This window comes from Xiphophorus hellerii, chromosome 15, assembly GCF_003331165.1.
Source record: "Xiphophorus hellerii strain 12219 chromosome 15, Xiphophorus_hellerii-4.1, whole genome shotgun sequence".
Taxonomy (NCBI): Eukaryota; Metazoa; Chordata; class Actinopteri; order Cyprinodontiformes; family Poeciliidae; genus Xiphophorus; species Xiphophorus hellerii.
In genome coordinates, this window is record NC_045686.1 from 12,384,503 (window position 1) to 12,401,281 (window position 16,779).

The window sequence follows — 16,779 nt, forward strand, 5'->3', positions numbered from 1 at the left end:
TCCTGGTGGACAGCATGGGGAATTCAGTTTTAAAATTATATTTTTTATTGGTAAACTGTATGTTCACTTTATTTGTTTTTCTATTTTTGAGTGCGGATTTATGGAAGCCCGTTTCTGCCACTCTGTTAAAAAATAAATAAATAAATAAATTATCTCGTTATAATGAGATAGTATCTCAAAATAATGGGATAGTGAGATAGTATCTCACTATAATGAGATATAATGAAAATAATGAGATTTTTTTTTTTTTTTTTTACAGAGTGGCGGAAACGGGCTTCCATACGGATTAATATTTTTCAGGTTTCTGCAAATTTTTACTATTGGAACTAATATGCCACTATAATCAAAGAATAACTAAATAAAACTTTTAAACTAAGTAAATAGAAAATCCTATAAAGATAATTATAGGCATCTTTTTAAAGATGCTTTTTTAATATAATTGTTAAAGAACATAATGAAAATAAAAATCTCTGCTATAGACACATCGCAACAGCTGGAATGTCAAGAGACGTGGATACTTTTGTAAAACATGGAAATAGTTTAGCAGTTATTTTATTCTTATTAAGGTGATCTTACCTCAGCAAGCCTTAAATTACAAACAACTTTCTCCGTCTCTATTTCAAGTATTTCCACATCACATGTTATATCAAAAATATCTGAGGAGATAACTAATCAAGGATAAATAAGTGTTTATATTCTGCTTTCCAACATCATCATTAAGTACTTGCCCTCAGGTTGTGTTCCAGTAGGTTTACTGTACTTGATGTGCAACTATTGGCTCCCTGCTCATGAAAAGCGACATTTTTCTGATCAAATGAAACAATAAAAACGCAGAGCTGATGCTGAGCTGGCCTCTTTCCTCTTCTGTCGCTAACGTATCCTCTCAACTATAATATGACAACATTTGTGATGTAAAAATAATTAGGTTGCCACCGTATAATTGACATTGATCTTTCTTTAAAAAATAATAAAAAAAGATCAAGTGAGGCAGGTGGTGGTTCTGTAGTAATGAGAGTTTTTACCAAGTGAGGGCAGCAGAGCTTTTTGTCACAGAGGGAAGGTAAACATTACGAAGAAGAAAAACACTTCCGTACAGTCAGATCCGTGTCCAGCTACTTGCACATTGCCTTCTGTCGCTTTAGTCACAGAATGGCTAAAATGAAAGACAAGAAACGAGAAAATGTAAGCATCGCTTCCGAGGTAAAACTTTCCAAGCTTTGTTTTCGGTACTTATGCGTCAGTCGCTGTTTTTTTTTAATGCCAAACGTGTGTTTATCATTCATTCACTGTTCTGCTTGTTCTCTTTCTAATTTCGTTAAGTTATGTTCAGTGCACAGTGACCTCGTTTAATGTCTCTATATGTGTAAAGATTGACCGTCTGGAGGAAAGACGGGAGCGTTGCCAGGACAACCTGGAGAGGGCGGAGTTTAAAAGCAGGAAGGCGAGGCTGTCCGAGCAGGACAGGTGAGGGTGGAGAAGGTGGAGGTATCAGCTCTAAATACGCTGAAAAATGCAGTGAGACATTCATAAATCAATCAATCTGTCTGTCTGAATTAATATGCTAAAATGTTTTTTGTCTGTCTTTCCATGATGGATATATGACATGGAATTTTTTCTTTTCCTTTTTTTTTTTTTTTTTTGCTGCGTATGCAAAGTGCTGTGTTGTGGAAAAATAACACTACAGTCAAACAGAATATATTAAACACTACAACTGCAGTGTACCATTCATACACAAGGCTATCTGAGGAGATTTTCATAGAAAAAACTGATAGAAAATAAGAAAGCATAAGCATAAAAGTATCAGCTTGCATTCAATTCAATTAAAAAATACTTTATTTATCCCAAATGGAAATTAAATATCATATCATTCAAGTATTATCAAAAGGTCATTAGATAGTGATGCTGTGGGCAGGAAGGATGTCCGTCTTTTTGGTCTGTTCTATGAAGCTTTCTTTTCAATTCCTCTAGGACTTGGGGGTCAAGGTTCAGATATTGTTTGAGCTTTTGAGACGTTAATCACAGTTATGCATTCTAACTGTCTAGAAGTAAGAGCAAAAATCCTTCTAGTTGCAGAGCATTTAGAACCAGAGGCAATAACTGTCCAAAATTCAATGCCTCAGCCAAAAAATTTACAAACTAAACTCTCAAAAAAATAGCAACTCAGAACTAACTTATGTAAACACATATCAAACTGTCCAGACCATGTATCTCTTCAACTCCGTTTCATCATTACGCACAACTTGATGTTTGTCAATCACATCAAATCCTGATAAGAAATATGAATGTTTGTAAGTGTAATGTGAGTGTAATTACAAAATCATGTTTATTTGTATAGCACATTTCAGTAACAAGGCAACTCAAAGTGCTTTACGTCATTAAAAACACAAAAATCATAGAACACATAGTCAATAATTGAAACATTACATTTTGCCTTAAGATATATGAATATGTTTGCAGGACACTCTCTGTCTTTGGGAATGTACGTTTGTGTATTATTTATTTTTTTATTTGATTGTTTATTTTGTTGTATTAGTATTGTATTAGCAATTGATGCATATCATTTCCCCATTCCACTTTTTTCCACAGACAAGAACTGGAAAACGAAATGGCAATAATAAATGAGAGGGTGCAAAAGCTAGGTGAGCTGATACATCTAAAATAATTGTTCCTGGTGATACACTCCACTTGATTGCTGAACTACGTTAATGTATGATTTGGATATTTGATCATTGTTAACAAGTGAAGCTAAGGGACTCCCCGACTATAGCTTTTCAAGATTCTAGATTCATTTCTCACATTCCTTACATTAGAGCCAGCGTCTCTTGTATTCTTGCAGCAGTGCTCACCCATAGCTAGCAACATTTTAATTAACACTTAAATGTTGAGTTATGGGTCACGTTTACTAACAGAATGGCAAATTAAGAAAATGACACGCTAATAGCTAATTTGGCTGAAAAGCCTCACAGGATTATTTTTTAAATTTTTATAGTTAGTTTTTACTGTGTTCTGTGCAACAACAAAACAATAACACTAATCAGTCACAGTTACATTAGAGACTGCTAGTTGCCAAACATTACATGTTAATTGGTTACGTTTTTTTCCCTTAGATAAAGAGCTTGCGATGTTGAGAGGAGAGAACCGAAGGAACATGGTGCTGTCAGTGGCCCTGCTTACGATCAGTGCTCTCTTCTACTACGTCTTTTTCTACAATGAGGATGAGACATGATGCCACAGAGAACCTCAGAGGAAGCTGCTGCTCTTAACAAGTTCAGATCAGCCTTGTAACAGGATGATTATCTGAGCACTTACCAAAAAAACAAAAAACCTAAGGACTGAAACGTTTTTTTTTTTTTTTTTTAATGAGCCGAAGATTTGATTGAAATGCCTCAGTTCTGCCTCCAGGTGGCGTCATTGTCATGTAAAGTTTCTCAAATGGTGCCCTAAAGTTGCCAAAATTTACTGAACTTTCTTAATTCTAGATTCTGTACGATTTTTGAATCCTGTGGACCAACAGTGATAATAAAGCTTGTTGGGTAGATTTGCCTGTGAAATGAATGAACATATTCTTTAGCTTGCTTGTTGTTGTGTTTGTTTAGAACACCCTTACTACACATAGGCAGCCTAATTAGCACACTGAATGTAAAGTTTGCCTTATCTAAGCCAGTTATTAATTACAGTGTATGCATGATTGCCTTTCATGCCTGTGTGTAAAAAAATATAAAAAATACACCTATCAGTTAATGCGCTTGACTTTTTATTTCTTCCTGTATGCATTTAATAAAAAATGACTAAGAACTGACATACAAAAACATGTTATGTTTACTTCAAATATACAATAATGGATTTGATTTAATTCATTTTTGTAAATAAATTCGTATTTATCCAGTTTTGGAAGTCAGTTGTCATTTTTTGCATGACATCCTGTGTACTATTTTCTGATCAAGTTGTTTCAGTAATAACATATTTATAGAGGCTTAAAACCTTTTACAATAGCATGTTTATTAAGAAATTAATATATTGATGTCTAGTTTAACATTTTATCTCTGCCAAGATGTCTTATAAATGAGCAAAATTGTTCTTTTTAAGCTGCTTTACTTTATCTATAAGTCAGTCATTGAGTGTCAACATGACTTTTCCCCCTTTTAAAGATGCATGCACACCAAATTATTACATTCAAGGGTGCTATTTTGTTTAGTAGCTACCTGAAAAGATAGTTCACATATATATATGTACTGTATTTCTCATATGTAAAAATATATGCATTTTCTTTTCACAAAAGAAAGAAGTTTGAGGACTTTCTGACAGTCTTAGGCTGAAGAATGTTGTAGAACAGATTTCTGAAAATAAATATTAAATCCAGCTTCATTATGATTATATTAGATGAGTAAAAAAGCACAATAAATCGAGTTGAAATGTTTCAATCTACTGTAGAGTTAGGGAATATAAGCCTTGTTCCATGATGCAAAAAATGATAGGGCCGGCTAATACGTGATAGTATTTTCATGGAGTTTCTGTTGAGAAAAAATACAAAATAAAAATTATGTAAAATATTGAAAATCTGAATATTTGATCAGAGTGAATTTTCAATTGGTTCCCGTGGGAGATCTTTTATTGTGTTGGGAAATATTTGTGTGCCCTCCCTCCTACACTCTGTTAGCACCAACGCAGACTTTGTCACGCCTCTGGCTGCTTGCTCTCTTATTCCCAGAGAAAACAAATATCAACAAACCCATTATGCAATCCTTCTGTGGGATTTAAAAGATTATCATTGTCGTCACCATCCCTGAATTAATTTGTATAATCACTTTGATGTCGAGCTTGAGAGTGCTTTAAAAAACATATTTTACACAAACCAACCGTATTACTTTTCATTACAGTTAAACTACGTCATGTCTCCATGTTCACTTAAGAAACTCATGATTTATTGACTGAGGCCAATGAGGTCTGGTAAAGGATAAGACTTGATAAATACTATTTTACATTGTTTTTCTGTCTCTTTGAATTTGTCTTTTTTCTAGTTCAGAAAAATGTTTAAGCTTTCCGTGAAAATTTTAAGCCTAACCTCTGCAGTAAATATTCAATATGTACAGACAGAAAGTAGTCAAACGAGTAAATACAATATTTCCAGTAAGTTTGACAGAGTGGTAAAATGTATTGTACTGCTTTCATAGAGCTACACAGTATGAAATCCAACAGGGGTCTTCAACCTTTACTATCCAAAGCGACATACTAGCCACAAATGTTACGTGAGCTTTTTCAAATAAGACAATTTTGAATTTTTATGTTTGTATAAATATCAATTATAGGGAATTCATTATCGTTCTAAAAAAATCTCTGGTCATGCAAAGCTGGAAGAGACTTGAAGCAAGGAGTCCTCCACAGTATTGACCCAGGGGCACTGAATACAAACCTTTGACAAAATTGGCTGATTTTTATTAGCACCAAAAATTGCTAATAATTGCTAATAATTTTCTTCAACTAAATGACAGTTGAAGAAAAACTGTCATTTTTCTTCAACTTGTAAGATCTTCATAAATTCACTGACGTTGGTGGACATGTGACTAGTTTTGGAAGGCACTGAAATGCCCGAGCCGCAGATTATCAGTAAAGAACTCACTTTGAAGACTCACCCAGAGGGACATGTACAAACATTTGAAACTAATTTCTCTCAAATCAGCAGCTGTAACGGCAGATAATCATTAGCATTTCAGTCTTTGTGCGCTGGGAGTGATGCAAGTCATATTCATGAGAGTGTCACGCTGCTTGTGGCTGAATATGCCCCTTCATGCTTAATTTCTGCATTAGTCACCATCGCTACAGTTAGGAGAAGAGGACCATCTCCCAACAATTTCTACTTAAAATCGGATGACAGCAGGGTTTAGTAAATTGAGGAGAATATTGGGGTTACGGGTGAAAGGCATGTTGAGGCACACGGTTGATTTGTCATAGAAATGATTTGGAGGAGTGCAACTGCCAGATTATGAAGGACACACTTTTCTACACTGTCCTTTAAAGGTTCAAAGGAGGATGTGATAAAGTAAACTGATGACAGGTAATCATGTTGGGAGTGAGGTGTGAGTGAATGAGAGCACCTGCTCTCGCTCTATCTCTTTAACCTTACTTTCCTGCAAGTCAAGTTGACTTTTTTTCACACGTTACATTATCGCAGATATTTCATTCAGTATTTCAGGTTTGCTTCATTTGGCAGAATAACTGCAGTGGTGTTTTGGTCAGTTTGACACTTGTCTGGGAAATAGTTTTAATTGGGGCTTCTGGGAGAAACTATTGATTGCATGTTTTCTAAAGTTCTGTGCTTTGCGCGGATGATTAAGTGTTTTGATTTTCTTTCGTATGTCTGAGAACTACAGCTAATACACAGCAGGTAATAATCAGAATGAAGATCTCAGTGCAAAGAGGTGTTTGGAGGTCAATGATCTCATAAGAGCACAGAAGTTACTTGCTCACACTGTCCTCAGAAAAGAAATCCTGTACTGTGGTTAGTTAAACATACATTTTCTCTTTTGAAGCTTGAATTTTGAAGGAAATTGTTGATAAAATATTTGACATCTAAACAATTTACCAAAATCAATGACAGTTTTAAGTAATCTTTCAACTTTACCAGTATTTTTATCCTGACTGGAAGTTGTATTAAGATGGGCTTCAAACCCAAAGACTTAAATTCCATCGCTAATAACAAGTTGTCAAAAAATATCAGTGGAAACGTGCAACATACTTTCTAAGCAATTACAAGACATGGTTGACTGCTCTTGCAATATTTTATTCCTGCTGACTATTGAGAAGGCTACAGAAGAGAAGATATTTTACACAAATAAACATTTAAGCACTTGTTTTTGGTGAAAATTGATTCTTTTTTAAACACTTTTTACTTATATTTTCTTATTCTTTGTGACATTTCTGTCTCAACAGTAACAAATTTCTTGGTTGAATGAAAATCATTTTAAATCCAAACGTCTAAGTTGATAAGTAGTATGGGTAATTAAGGTAATAAAATTAATGTATGATTCTCCATTAGATAAATACATTTGTAAAGATCATTTTCAGTTCTTGGTGAAATATAAATGAAGATGTCATTATGTCATGTTGTTCAGCAGGTTTTTACAGCGTTCTCCTTTCCATAGTCAGTATCAGCACCAAGCAGAACACAGCCAGACATTTCTAATTTTTATTCATATTTTTTGACTCACTGGCTCAGATGCCGCTCTCCCAACAGATGGAAAACATCATGGCATTTGAAGATGTTCTGCCCGACAACTCATGCAAAAACTCATGAAGAACATAATTCAAGTTTGAGCGCTCCCATTCCTTCCTGATGCTTCTTGACATTTCGTACAGTTATAAGAACATCTTTAATGCAAAACCTTTTGGATCGGTGGATGCAAGGATGCAGAATTGAAGCTTGCAACAACAGCAGGAGCATAGACATGATGAGTCAGAGAGGAAGTCTTGAATCTTAATGAAGCTGTCCATATTGGGAGCGCATGGATGTTATGTAGAATATGAAGTACAATACATGTGAAGCGGTGCAGCTCAAGTTGACTACCTTGTGTTTCTCCTGTCCTGTCCTCTTGCTTACAAAAAGGCATATTCGTTTTTTGTTTTGTTTTGGGCTTTTTTTTAGAAACAACATTAAATTGTATTTTGACTTTAGTTTGGTTTCAGCAGATTGTAAATGTGGTTATCCACTACATTTGACATTTATTCTGAAATTTAGACCTCATTCTGAATCCCCTTCCTCTTCCTTTTACATCTGCCCCATCTTGAGAAAAATACTGCTTCCTATCCCTGACTCTTTACACCCATCTTTACTAAAGGAAGGATAAGCCCCCTACTTGTTCCAGTTTGGCACAATGTTTTTTATTTTTATGACAAAGGCTTGCTTAAGTTCCCTCTATTCCAATCACAATGAGCCTGAGAACCAAGTGCAATGAACCAGTCCAATGGCATTTTATGAAACACTACAAAAAGTGTATTAAAACAATTCTGTTTTAATAGAATTGAGGCAGTGATACAGTTGTCAGATTGTACTTTGTTGCTGGTGGATGATTTTGGTTTTTGATATAGGCCAAATTGGCAGTTTCCCAGGGCAGCAGTGGCAAAGGGACGAAGGTTGCACATACACACCAGATGGGAAAAAACTAACTTGTGGATAGGCCCTGCATACATTTGATTTATTTAATTTTTTCAAAGAGCTTGACTTTAATAACTTGGTGCTGATAATAAGAAGACTATTGATTACTATTACTATTGATTTCACATTACCATTGCTTTCCAGTTTTTTCTGTTTTCTAACTTGAGATGGAGTTTAATATTCCTCAGATTTTTTTTTTTTTTTTTTTGTATTTTTTATGTATTTTGAGCAGTCAGGACTAAGAGTACCCAAATGCAAACATAGCCTGCAGGTAAGTACAGAAACTTCAATGAATGTGAAAAACACAAGGCTATGTGAGGCAAGGTTCAATTAGCCCAAAATTCTATATAGACACAAATCCAAAGAACATCAAACATTACTGATGATGAGCAAACAGGTGATTATCTACGGCTGACACAGACAAGGCGAACAGAGGCTGGGTAAACAAGCCGGGTGTACAGGCAAATTATACATAGTGGCTGACACAGCTGGAAACAATGACGACAATCGTAGAGTCGCAGCAATCAGGGAGTTTGGATTGTCTTCCAAAAAATTTGTGAAAAAGACAAAAACTACGTCCAAATGAACAAAATAAATATAATGAGTTATGAGACAAAAAGCACTTCCAATGTTATAAAATACAGAAAAAAAATAGCAATAAAATAAAAACTAACTGAAGACAGAATTGAAGCTTCAATCTCCTACCTGTTCCAACTCTGTTTTTCTGCTGTCCATGGATGTTACATCCATCCATCCATCCATTTTCTTTACACCCTTGTCCCAACTCTGGTCGGGAGGGGTGCTGGTGCCTATCTGCAGCGAACGTTTCAGGCGAGAGGCGGGGTACACCCTGGACAGGTCGCCAGTCTGTTGCAGGGCAACACAGAGACAAACAACCATGCACACACAGACTCACAGCTAGGGAGAATTTAGAGAAACCAATTAACCTGACAGTCATGTTTTTGGACTGTGGGAGGAAGCCAGAGTACCCAGAGAGAACCCACACATGGACAGGGTGAACATGCAAACTCCATGCAGAAAGACCCTGGCCCGGGAATCAAACCCAGGACCTTCTTGCTGCAAGACAACAGTTCTACCAAGTGCACCACTGTGCAGCCCTGGATGTTACATGTACACACCCAATAGCATTTCCAGAACTTTCCAAAAACCTGGAAAATATCAGGTTGTAGTGTATAAGTTCTTAGGATCTTTAAAAGACATCAAAACGCCTCTTCAAGTCAACCCTGGATTGCTTTTGTGTTTGCTTGATGTGAAAACAATAGCACAATTATTTTCTGCACCCATAAATATTTTCCCACATGCTCGGAATGTTAAATATGATAGTTTACCAACAACATTTATTAGGAATAAATGCTTAAACACTGACTAAAATAGGGAGAAGCCTCAAGCTGCAGTCTGCAGTTTATGGGAGAGGTTCCTGTTTGACCCTACCCCAATTTTTAATTTTTTTTATTGCCACATTTGACACCAACGCCACCTATTGATACAATATGGATTTTTTTTCTTTTCCTTTTTCTCATATATTCTTTTTCTTCTTGGAGATTTCCTTTTTTTATTGCAATAAAAAATGTTGTAATAAAACTTATCTTTCACTTTTTAATCAAATATTAGTTCCTATATACCACAAAACAATAATTATGCTGTTAATCATGTTTTTTTGATTCAGTCAACTGAAATATCATTACACTGCGACTTAATGTGGTCCAAACTTAGCCTACATAGAGCACACTTATGCCTACTAGAACCATCTATTTAGGGAAGACCTTCTGCCCCTTTACCTGTAGCTGAACCTTTAAGACAAACATAGTTAGGAGCAGAGAGTACAGTGGTTAAACAGCATGATGCTGAGTGCCCATAATACTTATTAAGCTCAGTGTAGCTTGAAAAATTTCTCTTAGTCTCACTTACTACGTCACAAAGTGTTTTTCTGAGAAAGTAGAAGCTGAAGGGAGCAGTTTATGGCTGCTGCTTTCTCTCTCTCTCTCTTTCTCAGACATACTCTGATCTTTACGTGCTTTTCTTGCACGCCGCACACACATCGCAGACTGGATTCAGGCAGCACATACACACCTACCTTCAGTCTGCTAATTCAGTAATGACAAATCTTTGCAGGTGCCAGGCTGCTAACAAGCACACTCAAGCAGCTCAGTCCTCTGCCAATTTGTGCCTACCCACCGACACACACAACAACACAAGCAGCCTTTACTGGCAATCAGAAACATGCCTCTGAGAGAAGCATAAAATGTGTTTTTCAATAAAAGCTTTTAGGATTTGTAAACTGGTGGGCATGAGTATTACTCATTTTGGGGCCCTGACTCTGTTTTCAGAGTCCCTTTATGGTGACTTGTCAGCCTGTTTAGGGGATAAAAACCATGTTTTGATATTAAGGTAAATTCTTGAAACTAAATGCTTCAAGGAGTTACTGTAATATTTCAAAACGGTTATTTGAAGATATATAAAGGAGTTGCTTCCTCTTTTGTAGTGTGCAAGTTTCACTTTAATGTCTTCAAAAGTTGTGAGATTGTTTAGGATGAATTTATCAATATCTTTTTCTTTGTACAGTGATCATTCAGTCAGATCGTTATGTTCAGTAGTTTTCAATGTGGCTTTTGCTAAAGACAAAACTTAAAAATTATGATTATGACAGACCCAAAATACAATGCTGGTAAAAAGTTTTCCTCCCGTTATAGATTTAATCTGTTACTTTTTCTTCTCAGATTTAAATGCTTCAGATCATCTGATAACTTTTAGTGTTAGTCAAAGTTAGCTGGAAGGATTATAAAAAGGAGTGTTCAAATGATGATGTAATTTATTAAGGGAAGAAAAGTCACCCAAACCAACCTGGCCCCTGTGTAAAAAGGCTCTACGTGAAAAGTAAGCTGAGTTAAAGCTGTTCTGTAAAGATAAGTGGTTTTTATATCCCCACTTAGAGTTAAATCAAGATATTTTTTTTGCAATTGTTAACTTATATCCTCTGATGTTGTTTATGTTTATGCATGTGCCTTGATTACTGTAAAATCAAAGATGCACATATGAGTTGGAGAGTCACTCTAATGTTTTTTGTGGTTCTCAGAAAGCTGTTTGTGAAGAAAGAGATTAGAGATTGGAGCAAACATTTCTTTTCCAGCTGTGTTATCCCTTATCACTTGTTTCTATGACTTTCCTGGGAGATCATATCCATATGAATAGGAAAAGAAAAAACAGTAAGGGAGTAAAAGCACCTGTTTAAGGGGTTACATAATCCATAACACCTAAGCATTTTCCATCAAACTAATGATGAAGTCAGTAATAGTAATGTTTCTATGGAGAGCATTTGCTACAGCCCTGTAATTATGTTATTAATGAGGGAATCATTTGACTGTGTACTTTAGTGATTGCCCAAAGAGTCACTCAGGTCTCAGTCAAGCCAGCATTACATAATTCAAACACAGCTACGAGCTTCTGTTTCGTCTAATGGATGCTATGTTCAAGAAGTACCTGATTTATGACCTCTATATACCAATAAAAAATGTGGTAATTTTTCTGTATCGTTGGATCAGAGAAAATATTAAGAGGTCATGCAGCAAAAAATGTTGAAAGGCTGCTCTAGTTGCAAAAGTCATCTGGAGCAGAAGAAAATAAAACAAGATAATTTATCATGCAGCAGCCATGTTGGATTTCAACTGTGACAAATGGAGAAAAAAACTACTTTTGAGTCAAATGACCTTTTGGTGGAAATCACACATTAAGGAACATGAAACATGAAAATGACCATTCAACTTAGAACTGCATGTCCTGCATGTTTTACTACTTTTTAAGGTTTCACACAACTGGTTCATTAGCAGGGCTCTGCAGAACTTTGACGAGGTAGTTGGACCAATTTAATCCAGCTGTGTTGGAGCAAAGACAAAACTAATACCGGCAGAAGTGTTGCTGGACACTCATACTATAGCCGGTTCAACTGGTTACTTTTAAAGCATTGTAAAGGAACTAGTTTTCAGGGGAGGATCAAAAGAGACATCTGTTGAGGTAAAAAAAAAAACACTGACTGAGTAAACATGACCTCCTCTCTGAGTGGCCAGACCTCAGTTTGTGGTCTATTAGTGGCCTTCAGTGTCCCTCACCTTTCTCCCACTTAATGTTCTGCCAAGAACTGACCAAAAGCAGCTTTGATACTGGAGGCGGTTACAGAGAAGGAGATATTTATTAACGCTGTGTGAGAGCTACTGTCAAAATGTATTTAAAATGGTACTTTCCACCAGAGGTTAAACAGGAATTACAGGAAAGAGAAAAGAAAGGAATGAAAACAACAAAGGCAAGTTTGAGTTGTTCAATAATGTTCACAAGAAACCTCAGAGGTCTTCAATGAACACCATCTAAAGGCAGTTTGATTTTACTGGATTTTATTTAAGGGTGTCAGAGTAAAAGGACTGGATACACATTAGCCCTTCTTTAGATAGTTTGAAACCATGTATTATTATACTACACACTACACAATAGCTTGTTGTAGCTGTTTGTATGTCATATAAAATCATGTGAAAATTCAAGGAGCCTTAATACTTTTACAAGTCACTTTAAGTATACCATAATGACAAAACAATATAATCTATGGTAGAAGAAAAATTAAGATATCAGTTCCTGTACTCTGAAGCAGCAAATAAAACAGATTGAAGTAAAACTTTTCTGTCAAAAGAGTTGCTGTGTTTACTGAGCGCATCTTAGACTGCTGTTGATGCTTTATAAAAAGAAAATTCATCAAGTCCTCCCACATACTTGTTCATTCTTATTGCTAAACATCACTTTATTGAATTCAAGCGTTTCAAGTGGAGTTTACCTATTTCTCACTATTCAACTTCAGGGTTACTGGGAGCTGAACTGTGTTAGAAATAGTTTGATAAAAGCAGGTGTAAAAACATTTATGAGGAATACATTTCAGATCTCCTGCTGTTAAGCACCGATTTCGACCCCCTTTGGCACACTGACGGCTCTCTGCTACCTGTTTAAACAGCGTGCCAGATAAACCACTGTGTTTGTGGCTGCAGAGTCTTCTTAGAACAGGCAAAAGGCTCATTATCATTGCTGGCCATGCTTTGTCACACACACATCCACGTGCCTGCTGCTGCCTTGGCCCTGAGTCATAGCTGGACATGCTAAAGAGATGAGAAGAGTTTAAAAAATAAAACTCTCTCAATGATTATATGATGTGCAGGCATGTCGAATGGATCATCTCCATTCAACTAAGTACTAGATGTATTGACTAGTTTGACTTAATTTAGATATGTTTTACCCACTTGATTAGATGTCAATGCAAATGTCTGCACATTCTATCAAATAGAACAATTTCAGTTCTTATATTTCTCTGGGTTATTCTGCCTCAAACACTCCTGTTCACACACAAGCAGACTGAGCAAACATGATTTGAATGTGTCTGGCTGTCAATTTAAGCTTTTTTCCAGGACTTGCTTTCACAGTGGGCTATTAGTCTATCCAAACAGACCCACCTGGCAGAAAAAGACGAAAACAAGTCACAGGAAGCAAAGAAACATGCAACAGTGAAGACACGGGATGGCGAGAAGGCAGAACTTTATTCCTTTATTTGTTTGATACAAAACGGACTTCATTGACAATACAATACAAAATAGAAAAAATGGCACAGGATGCACACAGGTTCAAAACATTTAAACACATCCGAAGTCAAACAATACTGCTTTGGTATTAAAAAACAAAACACTCAATAAAGTGCAAAAATATTTTCCTCTTTTTTTTTCTCAGTTAAATACATTCACAGATTTGTTGTCCTTTTTTAATAACAAGAATTCTTGTTCACAGCATTTCTAACTTTTCTGAACTTGTTTCGAGACATATTAAAGTGCAGGTACGATATCCACGCCCCATTTGTGTCTGAAAAGCATTCACTGTCGGCAGTAAGCCAATTGTCTGGTTTGTCTTTTTGCTCGGTCTCTTCTAACGCACACACACACATTCCTCCAAACACATCAGAAGCACCTTTTTAGACCTCACTTGGTGACCTAGAGCGATAAGAGCCGTTGGCCTGAAAGCAGCCACACAGAAGCATGTAAATAGAGCGTTGGATCTCAGAGTTTCTGTAGGCGTAGATAATGGGGTTGATCATAGAGTTATAAGTTGCGGGCAGCAGCGTAGCATAGGTGTACACTGATGGATACTCCCTCTCACCTACAAGGCAGTAGATGGCAAACGGCAGCCAGCTGGCACCAAAAGTCCCCAAGATGATGGCTAAAGTGGACACCCCCTTTTTGGTGGCAACATAATGGGATGTGGCGAAAAAGTGTTGCTGCAGGGCAATCTGGTGTGCGTGTCGGCACACAATCTTGCAAATCTTAAAGTAAAGGGTCAGCATGAGCACAAAGATGACGAAGAAAGACGTGGCTAGGAGCATGAGGTTGCTCCGGGTCAGAGGGCGGACAATGCTGCAGGAGGCTGGCTCGTGTAGGCAGTTCCAGCCCAGCACTGGCAGCAGACCCAGCAGCAGAGACACCCCCCATGTCACAATTAGCATCAGATGCACGCACTGCAGCGTCTTGTCTGAGAAATACGTCAGGGCATTGTAGAGGGAAAAGTAACGGTCCACGGTGATAGCTAGGAGGCTGCTGATGGATGCCGTGAAAGATGCTACCAGAAAGCCCACCGTGATGAGGCTGATGGTCTCGGAGGAGATGACATACTGGAACACAAAATTGAGGATTAATCCCATGCCAGCCAGCAGGTCTGCTGTGGCCAGGCTCCCGATCAGCACAAACATGGGAGTCCTCAGGGTGGGAGTGTAGAAGATGATTGCTACCACGATAGCGTTCTCGCAGGCGATGACAGTGCCTGACATGCAGAGCATGATGTCCCACGGGTTGACAGGGAACTCTAAGGGAGCGGTGGACAGTTCTAAGCTGCCGTTGTGTTGGTCCAAAGACTCAACTTCCATCCATGGGACGGGTTCTCCGGCTGCAGAGGAGTCATTCACAACCAGGGACTCGTTCATAGCTCCACCCTGCCAAAGAGTAAGAGCAAGGTTGTTCTTAAGGATCACTTTATCATGAATTTACCTTTAGTTGGTAGAATATGGGGAGCTCAAAATTTGTTAAAAGGTTGCAATGGCTTTAAAAGGCATTTCAACATCAGTACTGTGAATTTACAACAAAACATAATTTCAATGCCCTTTTAAAGACAAACAGATCCAACTTCTAACCATAAATGTAGAATCATTTTAATCCCCAAAAATTTGAATCACATAGAAAGATTGAAATTATGTGACATGGACTCCAATTTAATTCTGATTTTAATGCTACGCAGTAAAAACTCTGTTGATCAAATAAGTGGTAGTTGGTAAAAAGGTTGTCTAAGCAACACAGCTCATTGCATTTAGTCACTAACTTTGCAGCAATCCCTCATACTGAGCCATAAAGTGCAACAAGCTGAGTACTAAACTAAATTTAACAAAGAACACAATCAATCATCCAGCAGCATATGTAGAGAACAAGCAAATATTGAACTAAGCAATTCCCAAAGTGATAATAGGAACATGCACTATAGACCATCTGTTAGAGGAGAGTTATGTGAAATTTCCCCATAAAGTTTACTTTTATGTTGCTCTGTATAGTTAAAGCCTTGATTTAAATCACTCCGAAATGCTTTCTTTACAGATAAATAAAACAGCTGCTTGAGATTACTCTCTACAAGACATGTAGATGCTCATCATTTAAATGTATTCTTTTCTAGTAGATTATATAGACCAACCTTTCAAATTCAAAGAAAAATAATCCTAAAATGTTATTTGCAGATTCTTTGCAGATGCTAGTGCGCCAGCAGAGGAACTGTCCCTGGTCCTGAAAGATCAGGCTCAAAAAGTTAGGGTGCTTCTTAGCTTAAAGATTAAAGCTTGTGAAAAATATCCCTATATGTTTTAATAGCCACCCCACTCTGTTTATTCTTACAGTAAAAAAAAAAATCATTTCAATTTCAGAAAAATAAAATCAGTGTGTTCTGCTTGCATTTCTCTACATTATGTTTGTAAAAAGATTCAACGCCCATAGTTCTTACTCTGATATTATCTGAAGACAAAACAATAATATAAAAGATGATAGAAGGAGTCTATTTTTTAGTCTTTGGTACTTTATAAAAGGCTTAGACAACCTACCTTTCTGACAAAGCTGTGTGAAGTAGAATTGTCGTTCAAATCGAGCTTCAAATCATAAAGAGGTGGAGAATGAAGGTGCTTGGGTCCCTCTCAGGTGAAGCCCTTGATCTTGTTGTGCTTCCCAGGCATGGGACACACACCCAGGGCAGGAACGCTGTGAAGCATTGGCTGCTGTTCAGCTCGATGGAAAGAGGTGAGTGTGAGGAGGCGGAGGAGGTTGAGGAGCAGTATAGAGGGGAGAGACAGAGTCATGCAAGGAGCGTTTCAAACTGTGGAGACAGCGAACGAGAGAGAGAGAGGGGGAGGGAGACAGAGAGAGAGGAAGAGAGAGTGAGCAAAACACAGTACTTGGCTCTCTGTCCTTCCTTTGGATTAATCCAGCAAACAGAGTCATAAGAGAAATCCAGACAGGTTCTAGAAGAGACTGATGGATATCTGATTTGAAGCAAGCAGTTAAAATGTT

General features: G+C 37.1%; 2 protein-coding genes across 3 annotated transcripts; one reads left to right on the plus strand and one right to left on the minus strand.

Moving 5' to 3' along the window:
- The first annotated feature begins 1,050 nt into the window (after positions 1-1,050).
- On the plus strand, positions 1,051-3,885 carry ccdc167 (coiled-coil domain containing 167). 2 transcript variants are annotated; one of them, XM_032585227.1, is made up of 4 exons: positions 1,051-1,182; positions 1,370-1,464; positions 2,587-2,639; positions 3,108-3,885. In XM_032585227.1, exons 1-4 carry the CDS (start codon positions 1,150-1,152, stop codon positions 3,224-3,226), a joined length of 300 nt encoding a protein of 99 aa, XP_032441118.1. In that variant the 5' UTR covers positions 1,051-1,149; the 3' UTR covers positions 3,227-3,885. The 2 variants fall into 2 exon arrangements, with proteins under 2 accessions (XP_032441118.1, XP_032441117.1); XM_032585226.1 differs by having other exon boundaries at positions 1,057-1,200; positions 3,108-3,741.
- Positions 3,886-13,717: 9,832 nt separating this feature from the next.
- gpr6 (G protein-coupled receptor 6) lies at positions 13,718-16,684 on the minus strand. The gene is made up of 2 exons (XM_032584509.1): positions 16,317-16,684; positions 13,718-15,170 (listed from the first exon to the last, which is right to left on the minus strand). Exon 2 carries the CDS (start codon positions 15,159-15,161, stop codon positions 14,160-14,162), a length of 1,002 nt encoding a protein of 333 aa, XP_032440400.1. The 5' UTR covers positions 15,162-15,170; positions 16,317-16,684; the 3' UTR covers positions 13,718-14,159.
- Between the last annotated feature and the right edge of the window lie 95 nt (positions 16,685-16,779).

Bases quoted from the DNA above. Each gene is read 5' to 3' on its own strand.
- ccdc167 (XM_032585226.1), top strand. From the start codon at position 1,150: ATGGCTAAAATGAAAGACAAGAAACGAGAAAATGTAAGCATCGCTTCC. The intron at 1,201-1,369 runs GTAAAACTTTCC...ATATGTGTAAAG, and splicing joins ATGTAAGCATCGCTTCCGAG to ATTGACCGTCTGGAGGAAAG. The intron at 2,640-3,107 runs GTGAGCTGATAC...TTTTTCCCTTAG, and splicing joins TGAGAGGGTGCAAAAGCTAG to ATAAAGAGCTTGCGATGTTG.
- gpr6 (XM_032584509.1), bottom strand. From the start codon at position 15,161: ATGAACGAGTCCCTGGTTGTGAATGACTCCTCTGCAGCCGGAGAACCC.